This window comes from Venturia canescens, chromosome 5, assembly GCF_019457755.1.
Source record: "Venturia canescens isolate UGA chromosome 5, ASM1945775v1, whole genome shotgun sequence".
Lineage (NCBI taxonomy): Eukaryota > Metazoa > Arthropoda > Insecta > Hymenoptera > Ichneumonidae > Venturia > Venturia canescens.
In genome coordinates, this window is record NC_057425.1 from 7,651,261 (window position 1) to 7,663,474 (window position 12,214).

The 12,214-nt window shown below is 38.2% G+C and overlaps 1 protein-coding gene across 14 annotated transcripts in view; it reads right to left on the reverse strand.

Annotated features, from left to right (window-relative positions):
• Positions 1-772: 772 nt before the first annotated feature.
• Positions 773-12,214, reverse strand: part of cac (cacophony) — an 82,182-nt gene continuing 70,740 nt past the window's right edge. For 11 of the 14 annotated variants that reach the window (XM_043420786.1, XM_043420782.1, XM_043420775.1 and 8 more), the window contains 4 exons: positions 10,637-10,773; positions 10,139-10,317; positions 9,738-9,770; positions 773-7,797 (listed from right to left, as the gene is read on the reverse strand). In XM_043420786.1, the coding sequence (XP_043276721.1) occupies positions 7,196-7,797; positions 9,738-9,770; positions 10,139-10,317; positions 10,637-10,773 (951 nt within the window). In that variant the 3' untranslated portion in view covers positions 773-7,195. The remainder of the gene's footprint in view (positions 7,798-9,737; positions 9,771-10,138; positions 10,318-10,636; positions 10,774-12,214) is intronic. The other 3 variants (XM_043420788.1, XM_043420789.1, XM_043420781.1) reach the window with 1 other exon arrangement.

A 12,214-nucleotide genomic window follows, 5' to 3' on the forward strand; every position in this document is an offset into this window, starting at 1 on the left:
TTTCTGCCACCACTCTCCCTCCACTCTATACTTTTGCTGCTTTGTCCGAGGAGTATTAAAAATGGCCAACCCGTGAGCGATTCGCAGCACTCTCGACCGATGTGTTTGTTTTTTTTTTGTCATTATTTATTCTCTGGTCTTCTGTCATTATTTCGTTTTCACTGAATTTCGATATAATTGCGATCGACCTAGTATTCACGAACCGGAAGAGCGATTGTTTATTTTTATTTTAATCGTGATTTTCTTTTGGTTATGCATTTCGTTTACTCGTTTAACGTACTATTTTTTATACACCGTAAATTCGCGTTTGCAATAGTGATTATTCAACGTTTTCATAGTGATGAATGGGTTTTATTACTCATATGAAGATGGTGGTTGATTAAAAAATTCTTTTCGCGCTCCAAGATGCTCGTGGTGTTTTTGTGATGATTACCCCCCCCCCCCCCTCCCCCCCCCGATTCCTTTTTTCTTACAGTATTATATTCTCATCGTCGTATACAACGTTGCGACGTTTTTATAACGTTCAAAGGTATGTGTGGGCTTTTTTCTTTGTTTTTGCTCCTTGTTACTTATTTATAATATACATATATGTAGATATATTTGTAATTTATAAATTATTTACATATATGTATTTTATGGTGAATCAAAATTTGTTCGCAATTTAATGAAATCAGCGTGCAGTAAAACTTGAGAAATCTTGTATTACGAAAGACGATAATAAACAGTAGCAACGCGAGAGGGATGCGCGGGAGCATTTTTATCATTAGTCTCATTAATTTGTTATTTTTTCTTCAATTTATTAACGGTTTTTTTAATCATGTGTGCAACATCGTGCAATTGTCAGGTTTTTCTTTTGTTTATGAATCGTGGAATTCTCGAGTCCGAATGCAGGAGTTTTATTTCTTTTGTTTTGAAAATTTGTTTCTTGGTAAATTCGAGTCAACATTGAATTGGAATGGTCAACAATGAGAAACGTAAAGACGTCGTGAATCGAATTTAAGAAATTTTTCGACTCGACACTCGGACGAAGGAGCGACAACGTACACGCACCTTTTGTATTGTTGCTTTGTTATTTCATTTCTTTATTTGTATATATTTTTGTTCAAGTTTTAGGAAAGATGGCGATCTATAATTTTTGTTTTACAATTACGGTATAGAAATGGTTAATTCTGGCTTCCTCTTCCGACTGGAAAATTCAACGTTCTAGAAATGTCACTTTTATACTTCGCGTTTCCGTTATTCAACGATATTTTTTTGAAATATTTACAAGTGTACGAGGTACGTTTTAAATTTATTTTCGGAGTTATCAGGCTCCCACACTCATACTCTTTTCTTTAATACTCTATGCGAGAGTCCGTGTTGTTCACTCTCGGCTTCGACAACGATCGGAGCGACTCTCTTGCATCAAGATTCGAGGATTAGTTTCGTTTTCTCTCGCTAGGTTGCGCACGATCTTTTGTCTCATTATACGATAGCGCATCGTTAGTTATCTTGGTCTTCGCGTTACGTCTAAGGTAATAGATTAATTTCGGGGTTCATCGTTACTCTTGTGGTTTTCTCTTTCTTCCCATTTTTCACTCGCGCTTCATCGTTCTCTCGCCCATTTTCTGCCTTTTTTAGTTCGTCAACTATGCCGATATTTCTCAGTCAAATTCCACATTCGTACAGGCGGTCACTAAAATTCATTCGCAAGCTCTCCTTCGAACCTCGTTGGCGTTTTTTATTTTTCTTTCCTTTCATATTCCACCACCAATGATTTTTCCTCCGACTTATTCATCACACTGGTATTCGTCGAGCAACGCACATCAGGGGATCGCTCAGTCCGTATATTTATATATTACACGTATGTCGATTCGTACGAATTGTCGCAAATTAGTAGCGACCAAGGGTTGCCTAAGATTTGTTTAGATTTATCACAGAAAAACATTTTTTTAATGAAATTTCACACGATCCTCTGTGAGAGTACGAAACCGTGACCCGTGCCCCCAATACATTTATCATCCAATATTTATCCTTATTATCAATATCGTTATTATTTTTATTGTTATTATCATTACTGTTATCATTACTATTACATTAGCACGGCTTTTTTTCTTCTAATCACGGATTAGGGTGAGATTAGTGCGCGATCAGATTCGTCATCGAGTTATTTTTATTTCAAACGAGGTCGATTGTTTTTCCTTCTATTACGAGGCTTGCATTCCCATCAACTAAACATTCTTTCTTCATTCCGTACTTTACACCCTACAGATCAGAGGAATACGATGGAGGAATATACCTATGATATTATTATTCGACGCCGGGTATGGTTTGTTTTCTCCTCATATTTACTCAACGACGTTTATTTATTAAATTTACATCTATACTGAAATGCGAAATTTTTAATATGAAACGATTCGAAAGATGATTGAGTTTTACATTCTTTTTCTTATTCGTGTTTGTTGTTGTTGTTGTTGTTTTTGTTAAAGCACTTAAGGGCAGATATCGCGCGATTCTGATTGAACGTCATCAGTAATGTAGACGTTTTTGTTTACTTGAGAGGCTCGGCTATTTATTTTCATTTCGTTTTTCCTTCGAGGAAGAGGCATGGCGAAATGACCCGAGTTCTTTTACCGTTGGCCACTTCCCCGTTAGTCCAATTGAGGAGAAATGACTAAGTCCCCACGTCGTTGCCACGTGAAATGTTTTTCTTCATTTTTTTGCTACTTAAATTTTAGTCGATTAAAACCGTGATTCGTCGATTCTAATCATCCATTCTCCTACGTTACTAATATTTTTGCATTCATCTCCGCAGTAAGCGCAAAATATTCAATTCTTTTACCTTCCATTTTCTGTCGTCTTCATTTGTTTTTCTCCTCTCAATAGCCCGCACAATTGGCAGTATTTTGAACGCATTTGCATTCCAATTTCGTTCTTTTGCCTTGCGCCGTGACTAACTTTGCCTCGTCGACGTAGATCCAGCTCGTCTTTGTTATTCAATTTGATTCTTTTTTTTTTCAAGTTTTTCCAACATTTTTTTTCTCGATCCCATTTTCACGACGGTTCGATCGAATTAGTAGATATTTGCAACAGTAATAATTCGAATGGAAATACTTTTGGTTTATGTGACAGATGGGATAAGTACGGTAACAATAACAGCAATAATAATAAGTATTATCATGATGGTAATAATAATGATAATGCTCATGACCGTAACCATAATAACAGCGATGATAAAAGAACAATGATCGAAGCAACCTTTGCATTGATTAACGTCTCATGATAAAAATTCTGTTTTTTAAGAGCCGGAATTTGTAACGGTACTTTAAGCAGTGATAGTTATAATTTTTCTTTCGTTTTTAACATTTTTATTTATTTTACAAGTGCTGCGAAGTGGTAGCGTATGAGTTTATGAGCTCGAGGTTAATTTGTTTTTCACTTTTTAGTCCCTTTCTATTGTACGTATGGAAAATCGAGGAGTGGTAACATCGAAGGACGAAATTCAGACACACGGCGATCCGGTTCGGAAAATTTACGGTCGGAGCATGCCCAGCGTTTCGAACTTATTTCGTCCCAAAATCCCGGTTCAGAGTCGAATTTTCGGTAGTGGCTAAAAGATTTTCTCGTCGGAACTTTTCAAATTACGACCTCGCAGTGCCACTCCTCGAATTCCCGAAATTTTTATCGCCGCGTTCAAACTCGCAGGCCCTGTTTTTCCATCTTTTCTTGCCTGCATAAGCCAATACCTTTACAGGGCAGGTAGAATTTGCTCGAAGCTGGAACTTTCCCTTCCTGTTTAGTCGTTAAGGCGCCGGATCTGTCTGCACTTGTGCTCATTCTTTATTTTTTTCTTAATTCCAACCAAATGCAACTGAAAACGGACACCGTGCAATCAACTAATTGTATTTTGTGTCGATTCGTCATGTTTTGCTTTTCAGCACTTGGCACACCGTAAGCGAGGCATCGTCGCGATTCGACCGGCATCCTCGGCTTCTTTGTTTCTTTCTCCTTTTCATCGAAATAATGTTGAGTTCGATCACATCTTCGCACAAAACGTATGATAGAGTGAAAATTACTCCGCGTTTGGTTTGTAGCAGATTTTCTTTACTTTGAACTCATCGATTCCTTCTCGAGTCTCATTCTGTGCTTAAACATTTTATTAAAAAATGATGTAAAGACTTTTCAAAAATCGTCACGATTTTTTCAACTCCTTTAACGAACCTCAAGAATTTTCAGCAACTGATGCAACCTTCTGACAATACTGTGGGTTTCCTTTATTTTAGAATCCATTTTTGTTATCGTTACTTTGCAGCAATTCACGAGTTTCTGACACGTCCAATTTTATTTTTTACCAATATTTCAAGCTGCTCGTTCAAACTGAAGAATCTTTCAAAAAAACTACACAGCGGATAAGCGACGAGGCTTGTAAAAATTTTCACACTAAAAGTACAAATTCCATGATGGGAAAATGAAGATAAACATGCTCGATTGATAAATGAGATTTTTAATGAAAGTAGAAGAGGCCTTGACATTCTACGGAGTTTAATCGTATGGACGAACAGAATTTGCACTGTATCATATGTTTTTACGTCGAATAATCGGTGTCTAATTGATCGGATTTGGAGCGGTCTCGATTGAACTTCAAGAGAAAATCGTTTTATCTAAAACCAGCATTGCGAGCCTCACGTGCATTCGCTTCTTCGATCTTCAGCAAGTATTTTCATTTTTGTGTTTCAGTGGATCTTTGAGATCGAGTTATTTGGCATATGAGCTGGAGCAACTTTAGTGGAGTATAATAAGGCTACTCTTTCCTCTCTCTCTCTCTCTCTTAACCTGGTATCGTTCTGAATATTATCATACGTTATTACTATCAGGTCGATCGCGACTTGGCGTAGTTTATTTCAACTCACGAAAAACCCAAGACCCTGTTTATCTAGTAATAATTATTTTCATTTCCTACGACGCTTCATTTTCTCGCTTTCTTTACGATTTTTCTCGATTTTTCTTATGCGTTTATTTGTTTTCATTGTAAAATGAATACGTCAGCTCGGCTGGCTTCGGTTGTGACCGTTTTTCTTTCTTTTTTTTATTTTTCCTTCATTCTCTCCTGCACCCTTTCTTTCCCTTGTTTCTAATCTCATTCGAACACTCGCGCAGCACCTGTCGCTCGATCCGTGCACTCAACGTGTATCAACGCGCACTCTCTTTCTCTCCCGCTCTTTCTCTCTTCCAAACGTTCACGAAAGGTAATCTCACGTTTCATATTTTGTTTTTGTTTTTGTTTCTTTTTTTTTTTTTCTCAATTTTTTATCATCCAATTATTTATACACTACGGATTTTTCTATGTAATGTAATTAAAGTGTAGTGAAAACACGAGAGTGATATCTACGGGGTTTCTTCTTTTATTTCACGTTTTTATGGGAAATCTTCACGGGAAGGCACGGCGAGCGCTGCTCCGAGTAGCGCCAGCCGGACGTTTTTTTCCATATCTCACTTGTTCTTGTGTTTCTTCGATCCCGTGAGATCACCCGGCGTGCTCGAACGTGAGCTCCTTCCTCGCTAACCCCATTCTTTCTTCTCAGTCCCAATATATACGTTTATATACATAATTTTCTGTTTTTTCTTGTTCATAAATATGTATATATATATATATATATATTTATATATATGTATGTATGTATGTATGTACGCACATATATAGCAATATATATATGCGTGTTGTGTGTGGGTGTGTGTTTGAATTCGTGATTTTATATACATATACATATTTATTATGGAATACGATAAAACTTTAGCTATTTATGGGGCTGGCGCAAGCCCGAGCTTTGAGACGGGAGAAAAATACGTAAACCTATGGAAAATTTTATTAGAGTCTTTCAACGTGTTTGTTTTGTTTTTTGTTGCATCATTTTCCCGGCATTTATTTTCTATCTCATCGTCGTTTTACTTTATTTGTTTTTGTTTTTGTTTTTTTTTAATTCTTTTTTTTTACGTTTCTTTCAAAGTTCTTCATTCGATTTCGTTTCTAGCACTTTTGCAGCTCCAGCAATGTTTCCAGTGTGTACGTGGGTGCGTGTATTTGTGTGTGTGTGTGTGTGTGTCTGATTTCTTCGATTATTCGGCTCTCTAATCGCGAGGCGCAGGCGTCTAGATCCGAAGTGCCGCAATCGCGTCTCTTTTCCAACGAATATTATTTTATTACTTTTTTTTGCAGTTCCAACACGAGTCTTCGAGTTTGGTTTCGTTCGACGTGACGAAAAGAAAATTCGAGAGGGGCGGGGAAAGGGTGGCGTCAGTACGTTAAGCGTTATTGCGTAACATTTTGTTTTTCGAGTGTCTTTCGTGATTTAGTCGTTAGCGGAGAGAATTTTCACGATTTCGTGGGATGATCGTGTTTCGTAGTCCAATATTTCAGCGGTTATCGCGCGCGAGAAAATCGTATAAAAAGTGAATCTTCACGTGTTTACTACTTTCCGGTAGTTTTACGTGATCGAGGCAATATAGGACTCTCTGTCGCCGAGAGATATCGTGAAAATTCTCTCGAACGTGAATCGATGAGCATGAATCGATAAATCGAGCTCGAATATCAATCGCACTAAGTAAAGCCCACTCTCGATATTCGATTGTTCGCGCGTTGCACAAATTTCCAATTTTGTGGTAACGCGAAATCGTCTTTTCTCCTTTTCTCATTGTCGTTTAATTATGATTAGCGGAATAATCGTTGGATCGTTCAACGTCGATTTTCCTTTTTCGCTTTCCTTTATATTTCTGGTGCTATGAGACAATAATAAAGGGAGTGTTTCGCGTGACCCCTTCCGGTCGTCGCGCGTATTCGACGGGCCGCATTCGCGCTCAGCGAGTGCTTCTGGTCCAATGTTTCCAGGACCTCGGCACTCGCTCCGTCTCCTCTCTCTCTCACACACACACTCTTTTCATCTACCCCCGGCTACTCTCTCACGATTCCATGTAGCAAATCGAGTTTTCATCTCGATTCCCGTGACACGGAATTCGCATCAACAAACTTTATGGTCGTTTCTTTCGTAACACTCTCACCCTCTCTCTCTCTCTCTGTGCCTCTCTCTCGTTTTGCGTTATCGTAGATTCTCCTGTAGGAGTTATTATCGACTTTCCCTTTTGTTTTTTGAGATTACGCACAAGCCGAGAGGCCCCTCGAAGCGTCCACTTGACCGGACCACCGTCCAGGGTCCCACTTTGGCTAGCACCAGTCGTCCTCGTCGCTGTCCGAGTGCCTCGATCTTGGTGTCCTTTGCTTACTCGTTTGCTGCGACGACGGCTGAGGCTTGTAGCCGTTCGGCACCGGACTTGGCAGTAAACGACCACCTCGACCCATTGCCACTGCCTGCTCGAAACTGAGCGGACAGTGGCTAGCCGACATTGTCGGCACGTGGCCCGTCGTCGTCGTCCCCGCCGTTGTTGTCGCTCCGTGCCCGATAACCGCTCCCATCGTACCTCCGACACCACCCGGTGGCACAACCACGTGCTGGACGATGTGAGCACCGTGCGTCGGTGACGCGTTTAACTTTGGAAAGTTTATGTTCGACGGTTTAAGTTGTAACGTCGATGGTTTATTCGGTATTTGCGGCAATTTACGTCTTTGACCACGACGCGTCAACAACACCGGATAACTGTGCTGATGTGGATACTGATGATGATCAGGATGTGATGATTGACGGCCCGCGATCGGGCTCGGGCTACGCGAACGTTGCTCCAAACTCGTTGTACCGTAATGCCGACCGTGCTCCATCCTGTGTACCGGACTCGGCGATCGCGCCGGACTCGCCGATGCGCTCCATGGACCTGTTGAATCATTGCATTCAGTCATTACAACGATCTTATTCTTATCAATTTACATTCGAAAGCCTGCAATTCCGACTTTCCCACATTCAAACTAAACCTCGTTTTTACGTAAACTTTATCGTGAAATTTTTTTTTTTTTTTTTTTTTCAACTTTTGAGAATCTCCTCTTCGTATCCAGGAGTCACATCGAATTCTAGGAGATCGAGTTTCCGTGTATTTCTATACGATTTCGCATAGAAGTTTATCGATTAAGAATTTTCGTTTGTGTGGTAAACTAACGAGCTCAATAACAATTCATCACAATAATTCCATCGAATTTCGTAGCAAAGTCACCACAGACTGTTCCAAATTTTTTCCATCAATTAGCGAAAAATTTCACGAAGCCTCTTGTCTCGGAAATTTTTGTGATGAATTTGTGAAATTCAAATGCAATCCATGCCAACTAATTCTCATCGAAATAAAGATTTATTGCGATGCTAAACTTTTCAATTTTTCGTTGTTTATATGTAATTTTTTTGTATTGTACTAGTAATCAAAGACGTTTCTACGAGCATTTTATCAAATGGTGCATTTCAAATAAAGATCCTTTCGATCTGTAATCTCAGTTAAATTCAGATCTTCTCAATTACATTCGTTTATCGTCAGCGAACTGACTTCAAATCAGTCATTGTTACAATTATATTTTCGTGAACAGATTGTTCGTTTCAAGTTATGTTTTGCCCACGTTTCAATTCAGTTAGCTAAAGGAAATAGTTTCTTTTACTTGTAGGTCAAAAATGATAATGTCTCGATTCGCAAAATAGCCAAGAAAACTCTTTTTACAATGTTACCATCAGCAGTCTGGTTTACTAACGTTATCTACGATTTTATTGCGATCCAGTTCTACAGAATCAACGTACGACTCGATTCAACAATTTTGCACAAAGATCTTGAAGCAACCTGTCAATTTTGTCAAGCAATATTGATTTAAATATTGTTAATAAAATACTGACTTTTCAAATCTCGATTTGTTTTTATTGCTCACAAAAGAAGGTTGTTGCAAAATTTCTGTGTAAATCCGTGCCCGATACAAGGCAGTTATAGAAATTTCTACGGTCTAAATTATGTTTTCGTGTGATGTTTGTTTATCTGCCAATAATTGCGTTTTCGTGTATTCGTTCCGTTCTATGTTATCTTGAAAGGACAATCATCCAATGCGAACATGCCGTACGCTACAGCAGGACGAAAAATTAGCGCTGAGAAGCATTCGGTTACCAATCGGGACATCACATGCCTCGCGGATCGTGACTACGACTTTCCGGCCAATTTGTAAGAATAATGATACTCAAGAAAGAAAAATATTATCGTCGACTCGACGGAAATTGATTTCATAATGAAACAGATTGAAAAAAAAAAAAACGCTTGATCGTCCGTAATCATTATTTTTACAAATTTTCACCCTTAAATTCGAAATCCGGATGAAAAGAAAAAATAAAATTCGACCAAAATATCTTTAAATGCATTGACATGAGTGATGTGATCAAGTTTGATGATCGTGTACGACTGACAAAGCACATGCTTCCTGTCAAGTGCACAAAAAAAAGAGTGAAAAATTGTTGTGGCAACTTGAATTATTTGACGACTATGTCTGCACCGAGATCCCGAAACTTTCACACAAAATTCGTTTTTTTTTCCAATTTGAAAAGCGCATTTTGAGAAAAAAAATCATTTTCATCCTCAATCGAGCTGTGTCAGTTTCTCTTTGCTTCTTATTTGTCTATGGAAGATCTGTTCTGGCTCTAATACTGGAATTTATGTACAGGGACAAAGTGTTTCGATACATAAGTGTATTCATACAGGAAATATAAAAAGATAAATTTGAAGCCAAACGGTATTATAAAATAGATATTGTATTCTGCTCTGGATAAAAGGGTATCGAAAAGTTTTCGTGAAAGAATTACCATCGTCGTAATAGTCGCAGTGGTCGTAATAGTCTGTGTAGCGCATAACACAACAAAAATGAAGAAACGTATTACATCGAGTGACACGGAGCTTATTAATGAATGTCTTTTTCTTCGACATTTATCTTTTGCCTTTTTACGAAACAAAAACTTTTTTAGCATCATTCACCGAGTGTGCCGGAGCTGCGAATCGTTGATCTTCAATTTTCGTTACAATTATCATTTGAACCGGTGCGTCAACGTTTTCTATGTGCTGTTTGTGAGTGGTTTTTTTCTAAACATAATTTTTGAACCAAATACGTTTTGCAACTCAGGCCGGACGAAATCGACTCCTGTTCGAATTGAGCTGATATTTTCAAGCTCATTTTTCTCGTTTATTTTAATACACGAAAGATTGCTACCTAATATTTTGTGTCGATGATTGTACTGTGACGAATGTGGATGATGCGTGTGCCTCTGGATTTCCACAACGTTGCTCACTGTGTCGCTGAATCCTGGCCCATCCATGTAGTTGTGTGAATGATGATCGAATCTCTGTCGTCTCGTTGGCGATGGTGATCTGTGCGTGACGGGTGATCGCCTATAATTTTAAAGAAAAAAAACCACGATAAATATAATCCAAGTGACGAGCGTTGATTGTTCAAAATAAAAATTGAAAACCTTCTTAACAAGACGAAAAAAGGATAAATGATTTTTGGAAAATTCTTCAATGTCTTGAATTATTATTCAAATGTATTTGAATCGTAATCTGATTGAATATAATTCAAATAAAAATAAGTTGAATCGAAATATAAATAAATTGAATTCAATTATTTTCAGTGCGTATACAACTTTTAGAAAGAATTCCCTCCAAGCTTCCATTTGTAAATTGAGTTTGGAGAATTATTCATTCAGTTTACCTGAGACTCGGTGAACGAGAACGAGTTCTGGGAGGCTGAGCATTGGGGTGATGTGGATGAAGCCTCTCGCCGGACTGGGTGAGGCTTTCGAAGCTTCCGGCTCGCGAATCACTAACTACGACCTCCTGTAGGTCCATCTAAACAAGGAAATACATTTAGCAAAAAGGTTCTCTCGATATTATCAACGACTTGGGATGACTTTGGTAAATCTGGCATATCGATGCATCCGTAAAACGGCTCCCGGCCACATATAAGGCTCTTCGTAACATTGATTTGTGCACGTAATTGCTCATTTTTCAATGACGAACGTTTGAGAGTTCGGAAAATTAAAAGAAATTGATTTATAATAAAACTGTAACGGTTCTCGCGTTCTTATAAAGGGCGCCTTTTGCCTCCGTTTTAACGAAACTATCGCGTGTCTCGAACGTGTTTCAATACAATCAAAAATATAATCTCTATCCTCTTCATTTTTTGTTCTTGAAATCAGAAACGAATTGTTCATTCGAAACACGCGAATGGTCCACGCAGCGTGTGTTTTTTGTTTACTCAAAAATCAAATAAATCGAAGTCAAATCAATAAAGATTAAATAACGAAATATCTACGATATATGTATTCAATATACATATGTGTAGGTCGATATAATAATATTTAATGTGAATAATGGAACAGAATAATCATGCGATTTAAATAATTAGTTGCATGCGCATGCTTCGTCGTGATATTTCGTGATAATTGCCACGTCTAGTGGATCGTGATTTTCGGCACGTCCTTCCGAATTTTCTCTACTGAAAATTCATGGAACATGCCCGATTTCTTTCTGTACTTACCAAACGTACAGAAGATACGAACATAATATAATCGTGCTTCGCTTATATTTCGACGTACTTGATGTTCGTATCGTATCATTAACGACATATGTACAAAATATGTTGTGTTATTTTAGTCGAATATATAAACAACGAATCGGCGAATAACGCCAGTACTCTAAAAAGTTTTTTCTGGAGGTAGCAGCTAGGGAAGGGTCGTTCTTCTAATTAAAAAAAAAAAATCACTCTCGACTAACCAGTGTTGTGCATCAATGTTTTTGGGCTTATTTTCGAAGAAGAAAATAAGTCCGAGGTTCTAAGCTCATTTTGTTTGATGTGGGTAAATATTTCGTCTACGTTGTGTATTGTATGAGGAAAGCTTTCTCTCCCCCCCCCCCTCCCCCTCCCCTCCCCCAAATGGATAATAAACACTCGGGTCAACTGTCGACCAAAATCTAGGAAGTACTAGTCCAGGTTGGAATTACTAATGGCGATGAAATTCGATTTTCACCGCAGGAAAATATATACCCAAGAAATATTTCTATCAACAAAGAGGAGAAAAATTGAAAACAAAGAAAAATAACGGTGAAAGAAAGGAAAATGAGAAGTAAGCGATGATCTAAAATTCGCTTGAGATTCTAAATTGAACATATATTGGATGTGTCATGAATATACGTGAGTCCGAAGGTGGGCATTATTCAAAACAACCGGAAAATAAACTAATTTCATGAACGATTCCCATCGTATTGATTGAAATTTTCATTTTTTCGA